We start from the raw sequence: 17398 nt of genomic DNA, 5'->3' as shown, positions 1-17398 counted from the left end.
TCTTAGACCATAATTTATGCTTAAGATTTTAACTAAAATTCTCTTTTAACATCACTGTATGTAGTTGGTTTTTAGAGTTTAACTTATTACATATTTTTTCTTGCTAATAGGAGTAACTTTGTACTTTTAAAAAGTATATTTATTTATTTTTAGAAAGAGAGAGAGAGCACATATGCAAGTGTGAGCAGGGGAGGAACAAAGAGAGAGGAAGAGAGAATACACTGATAGTGGAGATTGAGGAATGAGCTCAAACTTACCAACCAAACTCACGAACCATAAGATCATGTCTTGAGCCAAGATCAAGAGTCCAACGCTCAACCAACTGAGCCACCCCTGTACTTTTTTTAAAGGTTTTTTATTTATTTATTTATTTATTTATTTATTTATTTATTTAGATAAAGGAGAGGTGTGGGCAGATGGAGAGAGCAGAGAGAGGGAGAGAGAATTCGAAGCAAGCTCCGCTCTGTCAGCACAGATCCCGACGCAGAACTAGACATGGGAGTAGACGTAGGGCTCGATCTCACAAACTGTGAGATCATGACCAAGCTGAAATCAAGAGTCAGATGCTCAACTAACTGAGCCACTCAGGCACCCCAGTAACTTTATACTTTAATCCCTGTGTCTTGATCATCTCAGGCCGCCGTAACAAATAACCTTAGACTTGTTGGTTTAAAAATAGATATTTATTTCTCACTGTTCTGGAGGGTGAGAAGTCCAGGTCAAGGTGTCTGATTCCTGGTGAGAGCCCCCTTCCTACTTTGCAAACAGCTATCTCCTCACTATATCCTCACATGGTGGATAGAGAAAGCTCTGATGTCTCTTCCTCTTTTCACAAGGCACTAATCCCATCATGTGAGCTCCACACCCACTATCTAACCTTAACCCGGGTATCTCCCAAAAGTCCCACCTCCAAAACCATCACACTGAGGGTTAAAGCTTCAACATATGGATTTTAGGGGGAAATAAACATCCAGTCCATTAAACTCTTCATAAGTAACAATTTAGGTAATATTTTCATAGAATTTTTGAGTTAGATTTTATGGGCAGTAAAGAGGGTCCCTTCAACTGTCATGATTCCTCCCAAAATATTTTCTTATGGAAGAAGAAGAAACAGTGTGTTGATTAGAATTAAGGTCAGCTGGTAGAAACAGCAAACAAAACAAAACATTACCAGCTTAATTAAGAGATGTCCATTTCTCTTTGGTGTAATAGTCTCAAGGCACGTATTTTAGATCTATACAGCAGCTCTGCTCTGCAAAGTCCTCTGGGATACAAGCTTCTTCCTTACCCATATCTTCATGTACAAGGTAATGTTCAAGTTCCAGGTAGCAGAACAAAGGAAAATATGGTGAAGAAGGGGTTAATGATGAGCTATTTGCCTTTTGAAGTTCCTGGATATTGTCACAGGACAACTTTTTGCAGATTTCGTTATATGGCCACCCCTATTGCAAGGGAGGCTAGGAAATGTAGTTTTTATTCTGCTGTAGCCAAAAATGTTATTGCTTCAGGGCAAGTACTCATACTGGGAGACAATGGCAGCTCTGTCATCCACAAACTTATGCAATCTCTCTGCCGTATTTCTCACTATTTTATCCTTGGCCTGGTTGACACCAATCAGAATTTTCCTTTCTTCTCCAGACTCCTCAAGCTCTTCTGCAGACTCTTTTCCCTCTGGGCTCCCTCAATGTTAGTGTGCCCCAGCATTTGGTCCTGAAGCCCTCCTCTCACTCTGTAGACTTTCTTGCATGGTCATAGCAAAGTTATGGCTTCTGTTTCCCGAGCTTTACATTCTTACACCTCTTTTTCAGAACACTTTTTTTTTTTTTTACCATTTTCTTAATTTTTTTTTTTAATTCACATCCAAGTTAGTTAGCATATAGTGCAACAATGATTTCAGAAGTAGATTCCTTAATGCCCCTTACCCATTTAGCCCATCCCCCCTCCCACAACCCCTCCAGTAACCCTCTGTTCTCCATATTTATGAGTCTCTTCTGTTTTGTCCCCCTCCCTGTTTTTATATTATTTTTGTTTCCCTTCCCTTATTTTCATCTGTTTTGTATCTTAAAGTCCTCATATGAGTGAAGTCATCTGATATTTGTCTTTCTCTGACTAATTTCGCTTAGCATAATACCGTCTAGTTCCAACCACGTAGTAGCAAATGGCAAGATTTCATTCTTTTTGATTGCCGAGTAATGTTCCATTGTGTGTGTGTGTGTGTGTGTGTGTGTGTGTGTGTATACATATATATATATATATATATACACCCCACATCTTCTTTATCCATTCATCCATCGATGGACATTTGGGCTCCTTCCATACTTTGGCTATGGTTAATAGTGCTGCTATAAACATTGGGGTGCATGTGCCCCTTCGAAACAGCATACCTGTATCCCTTGGATAAATACCTAGTAGTGCAATTGCTGGGTCATAGGCAGAACTTTTTTTCTTCAATCTCAGATTCATATATCAAATTCCATAAGGGACTTCTCTACTTAAATATATTTTGGATGACTCAAACTCAGTATATCTAAAATTAAACTCAACATCTTTCCATCTTTCCACATAAACTCCATACCTTATTATCATTGTCCATCCACATGCTTACTGAAACTAGAATCCTGAGATATGCTTGGAATTAACCTCTTCATCTCTCACATATGTCAATGTCTCTTGCCCTCTTCTCCATCCTCCCTGTTTTGCTTTAGTGGTTATAGCTAACATCTATTGGACATTTGCACATGCCAACTACTGATATATTACATGTTTTAAATTCATTTAATCTTCAAACAACCCTGCTATTACTATTATTTGTCCATATTATAGATCAGGAAATTAAAGAACAGAGAAGTCAAGTAACTCTCCCAAATGTCACAGGGGTAAATGGTAAAACCAGGATTTGAAAGCACACAGTTGATTTTAGAGCACTCTTTCTTAGGGCTCTAACTTCCTGTGTTAGCCCTCATTATTTATTTGTTGTATTTCTATGGAAGCCTTTTAATTGGATTCTCTTTTCCAGTCTCACTAACTCCTCCCTCAAATTCCATCTTTCATATGACTAATTGCCAGAGTAATCTTTCTAGAATATAATCTAATGATGTTAGTCTGCCACTTAATATCAATCATCTGTGCTTCTCCATCACCTGCAGACTAAAGTTCCAGCTGCTTCATGACACACACAGTCTTTCATGATTTAGCCCCTGCCTAAAAATACAGCCTCTTCTGGAACTTTGCCTAAGTTCTATGGCCCTGTCCAGCCATGTGAGAACCACTTGCAGCTTGTGAACAGACCTTACTCCCTCAGCGTGTTTCTATGCTTTGTACTCATTCAGAGCTCCTACTTCAGGGGCAGGCCGTTATGGAAATTGCTCAAGAGCAGAATAGGTGTCCCCCTGTGTTTTATACAAAGTCTGGCAAATGGGAGTTTACTTTCACTGGCCTTTATAAGTTTCTTGAGGGAAGCCTTGGTTCTCTGTACCTGCAGTACCTACCAAAGTGCGTGGTGTGAAATAGTCACTCATTAAATTGTAAAACCAGGATGGAGTAACTACTTCATTCCCTTTTATGCTCTTTTCCTAAGCCAAAGCCTTGGACAAGGAGATCTCTTGAGTGTCACTGTCTTTACCTTGGTTTACTGCCCTGCAGGGGAAATTCATCTTGGAGTGGGGTCAGAATAATAGAGAGGCCAAATTGTATGGTATGGTATATCTTGGGGATGGACATGAGGGTCTGGATTAAAGAAGAGGTGGACCAAGAAGAGAAGCATGAATATATTTACATTAGTGAAGGCAACAATTTGCAACACTGGAAAAATGATACCAGGACATAAAATATGGTCGATATTTTGGGGAGTTGTTTGTAGAGGAGATAACTTTTTCTCCTCTGCATGGAGATTGCTTTTGGGGAAAGCCAATGCAGAAATTCTTGGGTTTTAGAATCTTTTTAAAAAGCACACGAAAGTTATATTTATTTTATAGCATTCTGGTGCTTTTGTGACAGGCAGCCTGAAGTGAAATTACCTTCACTGGTCCTGGCTCAGTCCTCCCTCCACTCCTAATCATCCCTTCAAACCCACATCCATTAGACAGAGCAGCTGTCCTTCACCACTAAAGAAACGCAGCCCAGAGTTATGTTACCGTGGAAACAGAATCACTTTTTTGCTGCAAGACACATCGCTTTATCTGCATTATTATGAAGCAGAATACATTGGTAGGGCTGGAAGGGGAATCAAATATTCTGCCCGCCAGTGTTGTACTTGGCCTTTGGGTGAATAAATGACTTTCAATTAGAGTGCTTAAATATCTTTTAACTTTAATAATTGTTCTTAGATCCCCAACAGAATTTTACTTGGAAAAGAGTAAAAAATTTGACTCTGCTAGTAAGGAGAAAGCTATAAATTCTTTCAAACTACACCACTTCTGTTAAAAATATATGTGAGTGTGGGCGTGCATGTTCACGAGACTTTACAATTAATGGTTTCATTGTGTGTAAAATAAATGTCTTTGTCCCTTGTTTTTTGACTTTCTGACTTGATCCTATTGCAGATTTATGAGGTTGTCCTTACCTCTTCCTTTCTTTGTCTTTACTCTAAACTGCTTCGTAGTGAACACATATTTGTAATCCTATCTTGGGTTGGGCTGTCTGTATCCAGATCCTTTCTGGACTTGCTGCTGAGTTTCACCCGGGCCTGTCACTCGCTCCCACTTCTGGGTCATGATTCCTTTCGGCAGCCAAAGTCCTTGCTCTACCCTGCACTGTTACTCTCGTTCCCAAGCCTAAATTTAGTTACTATACTATTTTATTTTCTCTTCTTGGAACTACTCTATTTCTTACTGTTTGTGTTGCTGTCTTAAAGACCAAATCTGCCAAAATTACACTGGTGGAAGGATGAATTCAGTAAAATCCCAGGAACAAAATAAAAATCCCTCATCCTTTCAGTTCCAAAGATGCTCACAGACACTGAGTTTCCATACAAGTCCAGAAAAAGCGCTACTAAAAAACAAACAAGACACACACCCACACACCTGCACACGCATATGTGCACACGCACACACACACACAGTCTGAAATCCGATCTAATGGAAAGGGAAGGAAAATATTTTACTGGCTGGATATAAATTAGAACAGAATGTGATACTTTAAAAGTACTAGTGTTTTAATTCTAGAGATAGTAGAATAGCATTAAGAGACAAGTGATATTTATTGAGCAACTAGTTAGTTCCAGATGTTTGTTTTTTTTTTACATCTATGTTCCATTTAATTCTCAAATTCATCCTCAGGAGTGATGAGAACTGAGATACTCAGTTACCACCCAAACCCTAAACAACAATGATTTTTGATTCTGAGTTCAATGTTCTTTCCAACCACACCACTTTGTGTAGTGTCCAGCAAAGCTCTAATGTGTTGGGGGCTGACATCTGAGGAAAAACTGAGGCGAAGATAGCCTCTAATCCTGACTTTGCCTCCACCAGACTTTGGAAAATCATACATGTGTTTCAAACTCAGATTTGTCCATCCTTGTTTAATAGGGATAAATAACCTCTTATTTCCTTACACATATAGGGAATTAAGCGGTTAATATGCACAAAGCATGCTGAAAATACAAAGGGCATTCTATTTCCATAGGAAGAATGACTTACTGTTGTTACTGTAATAGCTGCAGATTGGTAGGTCCATGTAACTCTCAATCAGTTCAATCCCAAATCATTGTCAAGCCCACATTTGCAGTATCTTTGAGTGCAGATGCTATCACATATTTCTTCTGTCTCCCAAATCATCTTAACACAGTGCTGGATTATGCAGTGGATACTTAATATATATTTTCAAGTGATAGAGTGGGTCATTAAATCCAACTATTCAATATCTGCTTGAGCCATCAGTTACAGACCCAATTTTATCATAATATCAAAAAGGATGCTTTAAATGCTTGGACACAATTAGCCCAAGTTGTTATATGAAGATACAGTGATAAAACTCTGGTTTATAGTAGTATCCAACTGAGTTTTAACAGGAATAATGGCCAATTCTTCTACTATTACACATAAGGAAATATTTTATATCCCTAAACTCTACTGCTTGTCTTTCAGATACCAATGGAAATGTTAGCTGAATAAATAGTAAAAGAAAATAATTTACATTGAACCTGAAATTTCACTTTCCTTACCTCTAAAAAATTAGCAATAATTGCTCCATTTTGAGCATTTACTATGTATGAACTGTACTCTACACACTACCTCTTTAATTTTTATAATGAGCGTATAAAATTGGATCTATTATTGTGCCTATAATAATAAAAATAATAATCTGATTCTGGGAGGAATCAGATTCAGAGAGCCAAAGTAACTTGTCCAAGTTGTTACCTGTCCAAGTCTGTAACACAGCCTGATTCAAACCCATACAGACTGATTCTAAAGTGTTTTCCTTAACTGGGATCCTCCACGTCAGTCAAATGCATAAAGTCACCTTTGAGAAAACCAACCTTCTTTTGCTGCCTATCTCCATTAAGCTCTTTATTCTGCATTTTATAAACGAGAGGAAGGAAGGGAAGAAAAAAGGAGGGAGGGAAGAATAAGGGGGAAAGGAAAGGAAAGGAAAGGAAAGGAAAGGAAAGGAAAGGGAAGGGAAGGGAAGGGGGAAGGGGAAGGGGAAGGGGAAGGGGAAGGAAAGGAAAGGAAAGGAAAGGAAAGGAAAGGGAAGGAAAGGAAGGGGAAGGAGAGGAAGGGGAAGGGGAAGAGGAAGGGAAAGGGATAGGGAAAGGGAAAGGGAAAGGAAAGGAAAGGAAAGGAAAGGAAAGGAAAGGGAAGGAAAGGAAGGGGAAGGGGAAGGGAAAGGGAAAGGGAAAGGGAAAGGAAAGGAAAGGAAAGGAAAGGAAAGGAAAGGAAAGGAAAGGAAAGGAAAAAGGAAAGGAACGTCTTCCACCCCTCCTGAGTAACCTGGGGATGAAGTGGGACCTATCCAACTTCTTAAGACTAGCCACCGTTGTCAAATAGTAAATATGTGGAATGTCAGTCTGGTTGACTTGATGTCATTTTGCCTTTGTTTTACATTTTTCAGGAGAAGTATTCTTGCAGATTAAAGGGCCCCTGGAAGATATTTATAAAATCTACTGCTACCACCATGATGAGGCGCACAGTGTACTGGAATCCTATGAAAAGGAAGAAGAGCTGAAGCAACATTTGAGCCACTGTATCCAGTCCTTAAAGTAAGGCCTTTTCAAATGATGATTTCCATGCCTAGCAGGGAACATTTTAACTGGATGTAGATGAAAGTTCTCACATAAATCCTATATTTGATGAGGCTTGCTGGGAGCTCCACTTTGTGTTCTCTTTATGAAAAGCTGACATGCCAGAAACCCTGATTGACTCTTTTCTCCCCCCTGTGAGCATGACTAAAAATAACATGGGAGAAGATTCAGGGCTCTGTAGAGATAGAAAAATGCAATATCAAAAAATGAAATGTGGAAGAAAAGGCCCTTCTTAAAGCTGTTGTTACCTCCCTGCCCACCCCCCACCATGAGACAGCATGGGGCACCGTGACCACTGCAGCATGTGGAATAATAAAGTTAGTGGAATGTTCCATGGTTCTCTGATGGCTCTCACTTTCCCCCAGATTCACTAGACCAGGTTCAGTCAGACCCTGTTCAAGTTAGTTTCAGGAGTTAGTTATGCCTTCCTTCTTTATCCTTAAAGTTTTGGTGCTACATAATATACATTTTTTTTTAATCTGGAGGAAATTATTCACCATAAAAATCTAAAAAATATAAGGAAGTACAAATAAGATAAAAACACTTGTTATTCCATGTATTAACTCTTTGCTAGACCATGTATTAACCACAGCTTGCATTTTTTCTGATTTTATTTATATGCATAAATATGGATATGTGTTTGGGTTGATTCTCCTAAATGGAATTGGGATCTTATTTTGTATGCAGTGTTCTACCACATGAAGCTAAAGCCAACATTTCTGCCCTACTCCACATCTTACCTAGTGGTTCTACTGCAGTGTTTCATTTCTAAGGATTACCCATTGTCAAAGAATTAACCAGAGAGAGTTGTGATATCTTAATCAAAGCATACCCAGCAGTCTGAGCCTCTAGCATATTCCCCCATTAGGTACTCTATTGCAGGAGGACAAATATGGGGGTCTTAATGTGGTACAAGAGGTTGGTAGCTAAATTAAAATGAAATCATGAGACTACAGTAATCCCCCATCTTATCCATGGGAGATACGTTCCAAGACCCCCCCACACACACACACACGCACTGGATTTCTGAAAACTTGGATAGTACCAAACCCTATATATACTATGTTTTTTCGTATACATTCATACCTATACCTATGATAAAGTTTAATTTATAAATTAGGCATGGTAAGAATTTAACAACAATAACTAAAATTGAACAATTATAACAATATACTGCAATAAAAGTTATATGGTCTGTCTCTCAAAATATCTTGTTGTACTATACTCACCCTTCTTCTTGTGATAATGAGAGATGATAGCATGCCTCCATGATGATGCGATGAAGTTAGGTGAATGACAGAGGCCTTGAGAAGTAGTGTTAGGCTACTATGGACCTGCTTAGGATCAGTCATCAGAAGGAGGACCATCTGCTTTCGGATCACGGTTTTTCCGTAGTAACAGAAACCCCAAGAAATGAACCCATGGATAGGGGAATTACTGGTCTCTGGAAAATGTCTTTCCAGGGGAGAGCTGGGATTGAAAGTGGGTTTAAAACAGGAGCCAAATAATTTTTAAAAATTAACGTTACTGCCCTCTATTGGTCATTAAGTTGTTGCAGTTCTTTACCCATTTTTCATATCATGGAAAGACTATATTCAAGTCGCAAAATCACAAGCATTTATGTAGTGCTTACACTATACCGAGCATAGCTCTGGGTGCTGAAAATAAAAAAAAAAGTAATAATAAATGAGAATTTAGGTAACTCTTAAGGGTAATATGTGACGTGTAGCTCCAGTTGAGTATTTTTCCACTATTTGCAGTTTAGTTCAGTGTTAGAAATCAATTCGGAGAAACCTTGAAGTTCGAAGTTGTATCCATGTAAATAAATTCATATATTAAAAGCAACATCGTCTAAATATGTATGGAGAAATAATGGTGTTATCCGGGGTGTGAATATCTACTTTTCCTACCTTATACTAGTGGCAAGATCTTATCAGTAAATGTCTTACTTGAGTCACTCTCCTTCTTCAATTTCTAGAAATAAAAATCTCACAGCAAGTGAACAACTAGGACCTTTAACTATCGCTCCAACTACAACCTCAGGAATGGAGGTCCATACCAGGAACGGATGTAGCTAATTTACTTTGGCATGTGCTCCTAACAGCTGACTAGAAGTGGGGCTGTCTGTTCAGAGTGGGGTGAACACTAGTTTATTCATCATTAAGGCTTTTGACTCCTAAGAGAAAGAAATGGACCCTGCCAGAATACTCCATTAGGCAGTGTAGTTCAGTATCATACCCCCTAAAAGCAGCTAAAAGGCAGAGGTAATTTTGAAACATCATGAAGTATCAATTACTGAAAATGACTTTCAGACCCAATGACTTACTTGATCTTTTTCTGAAAGCCTTGAGTTATTGCCCTGGTGGATGTCCCAAATCTTGTGTATTCAGCATTACTCTGATTCTAGGGAGTAATTTCAGGCACTGGAAGGTGCTAAGGCTTAGAAAGCACAAAAATCCAAGCAAAGTAATATTGACACTACTATTTCTTAAGGGAAAGAAAAATCAAAATAAAATAGCTTAAGTTAGAGCTATTTTCCCAAAAGTTGCCTTTCCATGAAAATAAAGTTGATGATGAATTGTACTGGTCTGCCCAAAAGCTGAGAGCAGAATTATTGACATTACTATAATACTGGCTTCAATTGAGCTAAGCTTTAAATTCTGAGAAACAGGTTTTTAAACAGGTTTATAGGCCAAAGAGAGTCTGGAACACCCCAAGGGCTTGGTTTCCCTTGCCAAGTAATCAGTCAAAGCTATTACTGGGGCTCTGCCTTCTCCTTGTGGCTAAATAACAGAGCCCAAGTGCACAGTTGCCAATTTCTAATGAATATTAGGTGTGGCCTTCATTTCTACCGTGCAAGGGGATATTGAAGCAATATCCATGAGAGAGGTGGCTTCAGGTCTCAGAAGTTAAAGCAGATTTTAAGCAACTTAGGTTGCATTTGAACTAAAATTAAAATATGTTTATTGAGGGCCTAATAAATATTTATAAAAGTACTAGATAATGTTGAAAAAAACCCACATATATATGCATAGTTCTTGCCTCCTAGGATCACACTTTCTACTTGGGTAGATAAACAAAACCATCTGGAAAGTTTAATAACAATACCAAAGTTAATTTAAATAACACACCAGAAGCTGTCACGGTAAGGTTAAAGACTAATTTCCAAAAGGAGGGTAGAGAGATTTCCTGGTTCTGTAACAGACTTGAGCTCATAACCCTTGGCTATTCTTTGAAGCCCATTATCTTTCAAAAGAGAAAATAATATTTGTATCTAGAAAATAATTTTGAATCCCTTTGAAACATTAGGACAGCATTTCCTGGTGTATGATTTCCCCTGTGTCAGATCCACAGGGATGTGTATTAAAACTGCACATTCCTAGGCTCTGCTCCAGACATACATACATACATACATACACACATACATACATAAATAGGACTGCTGGGGGTCCAATCCAAGAAGCTATGGATTAACTAGCACCCTCAGGTGATTGTGGATACATACTCAGGTTAAGAACCACTTCAGAAGGAGAAATCAGTACTTACTAGCTGCTTTCCCTGAAGCATACGACTTTCTTCATAACTATAGACACCATCTAAGCAGTAATTTCAGGGTTTGGGGACCTTAAGAAAGAAAAGGCTAAAACTTTCTGGGAGTGCAGTATCACATCTACATCTGTAACTTACAAATTGGAAATCTGCAAATTTTTATTTATTCAACAAGGAATATTTACAGAATCTCATTAGTGACCCGTAAGATTGCATGAAATGCTATTAATACAGTCTCTAAATTTATGGAAGTCATTTGCTAAAGCTCTGGTTACTTAGCCTCTTTGGGGTTATTTAAGGCTTCTGATCTGTATGCAGAAAATGAAAAATAGAATAGCTATAAATGCAAGTGTAACTATAATTAGAATAGCCTGTCTGCTACCTCCTTATTCTGTTTTTCTAGCTATAAATACCACCAAATCCCTGCTGCCTTTCAGAGGCACTAGAGATCTGTTTATTTTGTAATAGATAAAGAATGAAGGGGCTTTTCCAAGTTTTTTGGTAGTTGGAAGACACATTCCTAGCTTTATGTCTAGTTGTTATAAATTTGTATACATTTTTCTTCTTCCTAACCAAAGCCACCATCCTTGGGAGGAAAACTAACTTCTAGTCATGTGGGTGCTTTGGCTGTTTGTAATACTACTACAGTTTCTCCATTCAGAGAGGAAGCTAAAATCTTGTGCAATGCAGAATTTAAAGGAATAGAGTTTAATTTGTTCACCATATTTTATACTGCTTAATGATATTCTAAAAAATGTTCCAAATAAAAATTAAGATCATTTTTGAGGGGTGCCTGGTTGGCTCAGTCGGTTAAGCATCTGACTTTTGATTTCAGCTCAGGTCATGATCTCACAGTTTGCAAGTTCGAGCCCCGTGTCAGGCTCTGAGATGACAGTGCAGAGACTGTTTGGGATTCTCTCTTTCCCTCTCTCTCTGCCCCTTCCCTGTTTGTTTTCTCTCTCTCTCTCTCTCTCTAAAAATAAATAGTAAAGTAAACACGAAAAATATTTTTAATCATTTTTGAAATGTTTTTCAATTCCTTGTTGTATGGCACCATGTTTGAACAAAGACTATTATAATTAAGAAACAGCCACATAAAAACTTCTGTTAATTTTAAGTCAACTTATAATGAGGCCGTGAGGGTAAGAGGTGTGGTGAGGGTTGTATTAAATTACTTTTATCCCATAAAAGGGTAAGTGGACACAATTTAACTTCCTCCTTCCTGAATTGTCTTTGGCTGGGGTGAACTTCTGGAAAGTTTTAGCCTAAAAGGAAGAATTTTTAAAATGAGGAGCAAATAAAAAGGAGACATTATAAGGTAGTACTATTATTACAGGTTTTCCCTGTTAGAAAATCTCTCAGGTTCCTTTTTATAAAATGTTATACTGACATTAAATACAGTGTTTAATTTATGTTATAATATTTGTTTTATTTGGTTGAAATAAATGAAATAGAGAAAAAAATTTCTATGTCTTCTTTAGGAGTTAAAAGAACAATCTTTTCTTTCAACTTCAAATTCTCTGTTTGGTTCCAAAATTATCATGTTGTTCAGTTGTTTGCCCCGTAGAAAAATGCATTTATATTTTTATTCAACTTTTCCCCCAAATTTTCTGATCTATGATCCATAGAGCATACTGAGAAAAGGAAATTCCTCATTAGAAGGGGACAGAAATTGAGATTAAAATGTGAATTTAAATAAATGGAAGGAAATGCTGCATGGGGGGTGGGTAATAGTGCAATTTCTTTCATTCAAGTAGAAGCATTCTTCAAATAGCATTTAATAATTGCCTAAAATGATAACAGTTGCTGATTTAAAAAAAAAAAACTTATGATTCTCTGCTTGATTACAAGGAAATCTTAGATTCAGCAGAACCCAGTTATTTCAAGATGTCTAGGAATCCATTCATAGAAGATGTGTGAAGAGTGAAGGACAAACTGTTTTACATATATGTATACCATTGTTTTCCACATATGTAGAGTACTGGGATTAATTTTTTCAAACCTTTTAAATCCATTAAATCTATGAAATTCAACATAGGTATTTACCATAGATTTTCTTCTCAATCATAGAATATGAAAAGACTATCTATTGTTATGAGATGAGGTCACAAAAATTTTTCATATTGAAAATATTCATTGTATTCCAAAAGACTGGAAACCAGAGGTCGAGGTGATCAGGTTATGAACACAGTTTACTGCTTTATTTCTTTATAGCTATATGAAGCTTTTGGAGGAAAATTTCTATCTCCTTTCTGCCTGAAATTTAACTTGAATGATTCCCACTTCTTTTCTTGTTAATTAATTAATTTGACAAATATGTCTTGTACTCCTACCTGATGCCAGTCACTTTTTCAGGTACTGGGGCTACAGCAGAGAACAGAGCAAGCACACATTCTTGCCCTCATTCAGATGGGGAGCAGAGAGATAGACAACAAATGAAATAACTGTATGGTATATTAGAAAGTGACAGTGTTATGAAGAGAAATAAAGCAGAAAAAGAGGGTAAAAAGTAGAGTAGGATGCATGGCACAATTTTTAAAAGTTTGTTTTAAAGGAACTTTAGGAAGGTTTCACTAGGAAGGTTTCACTAGGAAGAAACATTTGAGCAAAGACCTGAAGGAGATACCTGAGGCAAGAGCAACCAGGCAGAAGAACAGCAAGTGCCCAGACCTGGAGGCAGAAGCTTGTCTTAAGACTATAAAGACTATAAAAAGAGTCCTGGGCTGTTGCCATAGTTTGGGGGAAGTTTGGGAACAACAGGAAATGAGGTAGAGAGGAAGTGGAAGGAGAGGCAGATCACATTGCCTTGAAGGACTTCCATTTTTCCTGAGCTAGATGTAAGCCACAAAACTAGCAATGGCTAGTGAAAGTTTTTGTGAATTTTGATAATTAGTGAATTGTCATATTGAATAGGTGAATAGTTTATAACCTGGATAACACTGTATACAGAAATATTATGTAGCACTTGAGGGTAGCTTTCTACAAGTCAATTACAGTTTACTTTGTAGTGTTATAATCTCAATTTCTCCTGTCACTATGTTTAACTAATTCTATTCTCTCTTTTCATAATGTAAAAAAAATTGATGTTTAAATCCATTTCACATGATCAAAATTTACTAATTACAATCTGAATCAATAGTTTTTAATCTTATATAGAGTGTGAAACAAAGTTGGTGTAGACAAGATACAGGTAAAATTTAAGGGATGTGATTATAAAATAATGAGACTAATTCTCTAAAACATTCATGAAAATAACATCACTTTATTTTATGTAATAAAAATTTAAGGGTTTTATAATGCTTGCATATTGCCTTAAGTATGTAGATTTACATTAATTTACTTTTCTCCTTCTCTCTTATAGGAAAATATACATGCAAGAGTAAGTACATTTGTTTTAATAATAGAAACCAAATGTAAAGCTCATGGGGAAAATGCTATTGAGTATTTCCAAAAATTAGAATTTTTGTTTTTTACAATTATGTTTATTGCTTCTGATACATTATTTCCAATTTGCCTGAGGTAATCCTACATATTAAATTATCTCATATATTTTACAAAATGTATTAAAAGAATCCTGGGGTATAATATTTAATAAATTACAACTTTGCTGGTTCCAGGAACTCTTTAGGAATTGCTCATCGCATGTATGTTTAGGAACTTATTGTGTCCAAAACATACCTTCCTAAGAACAACATTAGTCTTTAAAAAAAAAAACAAAAAACCTCAGATTAATACCATAATGTTTTTGAAGTTTCTATAGATTAATGTACAAAAGAAAAGATCTTCATGCATTGTAGTAAATATTGGGTTTCTTCCAATTTGGACTCTTATATGATTTACAGAGAAAAAATCAAACACACATATAAAATATATTTAATATACATAAAATATTAAGATGAAATAGTTTGTCACTGGGATAATATAGAAGTTATCTTATCAAAATAACAAAACATATACACAACACTTTGGAAGATGTCCATTTTTATAGAAGGAAAACATGTCTAGTCTAATACTGAAGGATGATATTGGCTTAAATACAAACACAGATTTACCAGTACTTTTAAAAAGTACATTTACTTTCATTTTTTTAATGTTTATTTTATTTTTGAGAAAGAGAGACAGAGTGTGAGCAGGCAGTGCGGGGGGGTGGGGGGGGACGGGTTAGTGGGGGGAGCAGAGAGAGGGAAACAGAATCCAATGAAAGCTCCAGGCTCCTAGCTGTCAGCACAGAGTCTGATGCTGGGCTCGAACAGAGAGATCATGACCTGAGCCGAAGTTGGACGCTTAACTGACTGAGCCACCCAGGGGCCCCTAAAAAAGCATGTTTCCGGGGCGCCTGGGTGGGTCAGTCCGTTAAGCGTCCGACTTCGGCTCAGGTCGTGATCTGGTGGTCCATGAGTTCGAGCCCCGCGTCGGGCTCTGGGCTGACAGCTCGGAACCTGGAGCCTGCTTCTGATTCTGTGTCTCCCTCTCTCTCTGACCTTCTCCCCATTCATGCTCTGTCTCTCTCTGTCTCAAAAATAAATAAACGTTAAAAAAAAATTTTTAAAAAAAGCATGTTTGCTTTAGCATGGTTAGTTAATTATCTAAAGGCCTGAGTTCCTAGTCTGTGTGTGTACTTGTGTACACGTGTGTGTGTGTGTGTGTGTGTGTTCTAAACTTATGAAACTGTACATCAGGAAATACAAAAATCTATAAAATAAAAATTATATTAACTTAAGCTGTAAATACCTGTCATTTATGCTTTGGTGCAGAGTGACCATGAGGAAAGACAGAATTTCAGAAGTGAGGTGGAAGAACCAGGCATCGGACAGGGAACCTTAAACTAAGGCCTCGTGCTCGTGTCTTGGCCACGTTGAGATGTTAGTTTTTGACATACCAAACAGGCACCCAGTTTTCTCTCACTTTATAAGTCTTTTCTTTCAAAAGGGGGATATATATATATATATATATATATATATATATAGCATGCAAACAGATGTGAGTAGTGTTGTTCAATGAGTTCCTAATTCTGAGATCATCTCATGAAAAGGTGCATGATGGAAGGGGGCCCTTGTCCTTTCACACACTGGGATCCTCCTGGCTTCTCTTCAATGATAGTTGATGCATTTGGAGGGGTGGGAAAATTGCTGTCTCCTTAAAAAGCCTTTTGCTCCGGCATTGTGCCTAGGACTAGAGATTCACATAGAAGAACTATGTGAATTACACAAGAACTTCCTATGCTACAAATTCTGCTCAGGTTTCTTTTCCTAAAGTTTTTCTCCTGTGGTTATAAAGACCAAAAAGAGAGAGAAGAGAGAGAGAGAGAGAGAGAGAGAGAGAGAGAGAGAGAGAAGAGAGGGAGAGAAAGATTCAGAGGAGAGTGAGAGATTCTTTTAATACAGTTCGCATGCACAGGCTCCCACATACAGAATACTCACAACAAACAGTACATTGTATTGAAATACTTGCTTAAAAATCGCTCTAGCTTTTAGGACAGTCCTGCTGCGTGGGAGTTAGCAGGCTTTGTATGCCCCCCCTAGCCTATTCTATACATCAAGAACTGGAAAAGAGGACGAGCAATCCCAGCATGTGGCTGGATGAACATCAAAGGCACATTCGCCATGAGTTATTTTCCTTCCTGTTTCTCTCACTCTGGTCATGAGGCACACATGCTGCTACATAAAAGGGTAAAAGGCAATGTCAAGTGCTTTGTAATTGTTTGGCTCCTTAGCAGCTAAGGCCAAGAATATTGCAGCCAAGAGTGCATTTAGGAAATGTAGGTTTTTAGATGCTTCAGAAAAATTCCTTACCTATGGAAATGGAAAATTGTGTCTGGGTTCTTTTTTTACAATTGACATATTTAAAAATACAGAAAAAGATGTTTATAACTTCTAACATGTTTATTTTGAATTATAATCTTATGCAAACATCAAAGACAGTATTGAAGTGACAAGAATCATAGAATCCTGCACCAAAAAAATGCCTCCAAAGCATTTGATCCAAGTCCCCTGTTCTAAAGCAAGAAAAACATAACTATTCTAAATTTAACAATCTCCAGAAATGCAATGTTTTATCTTTATGTTTTTCCACTTTTTTATATGCATCCTCTGTCTGACCGTGTATTCTTACCTTTGGATTCAGGATTTCTATCAATCTCAAAATGTTGTAAATTATTTTCATCTTTCTTAGGTTTTACATTTTTTTTAATTATTAAAGAAACCCTGGAAAACGTAGAAAATCAAAATGAAGATAGTAGAGACAATTGGTAGTCACATTCCAGAGAGTTAACTCTTGTAGCATTTCAGGAGTCCCTTACTTCACTGAGATTTTTTCTACACACACACACACACACACTGACTAACATAGGACCGCTATATATTTCCTGTATGTCAACTTACTACCTCATTCATCAGTGTATCATGGACACCTTTCTATGTCAGTAAATATAAATCCACATTGCTTTATGACTGTATAATATTTTATCTGATGTATACACCACAGTTTAGTTTACCAAACCCTTATAGATACTTGAATTATGTCTATCTGTCTTATAAAGATTGATGTTATGTGTTCATTCTTATACATGATATTTGTACAATAATTTGATTTTCTTAGAATGAGTTTCTA

The 17398-nt window shown here is 37.2% G+C and overlaps 1 protein-coding gene across 2 annotated transcripts in view; it reads left to right on the top strand.

Moving 5' to 3' along the window:
- ARHGEF38 (Rho guanine nucleotide exchange factor 38) overlaps positions 1-17398 on the top strand; it is a 130302-nt gene that overhangs the window by 76154 nt on the left and 36750 nt on the right. Inside the window, exons 4-5 of one of the 2 annotated variants that reach the window (XM_007080941.3) lie at positions 7051-7198; positions 14151-14168. In XM_007080941.3, the coding sequence (XP_007081003.2) occupies positions 7051-7198; positions 14151-14168 (166 nt within the window). The remainder of the gene's footprint in view (positions 1-7050; positions 7199-14150; positions 14169-17398) is intronic. The other variant, XM_042984087.1, reaches the window with a different exon arrangement.

Source organism: Panthera tigris, chromosome B1, assembly GCF_018350195.1.
Source record: "Panthera tigris isolate Pti1 chromosome B1, P.tigris_Pti1_mat1.1, whole genome shotgun sequence".
Classification (NCBI taxonomy): Eukaryota; Metazoa; Chordata; class Mammalia; order Carnivora; family Felidae; genus Panthera; species Panthera tigris.
Note: the sequence above shows the minus strand (reverse complement) of the source record. Positions and strands in the feature narration are given on the sequence as shown.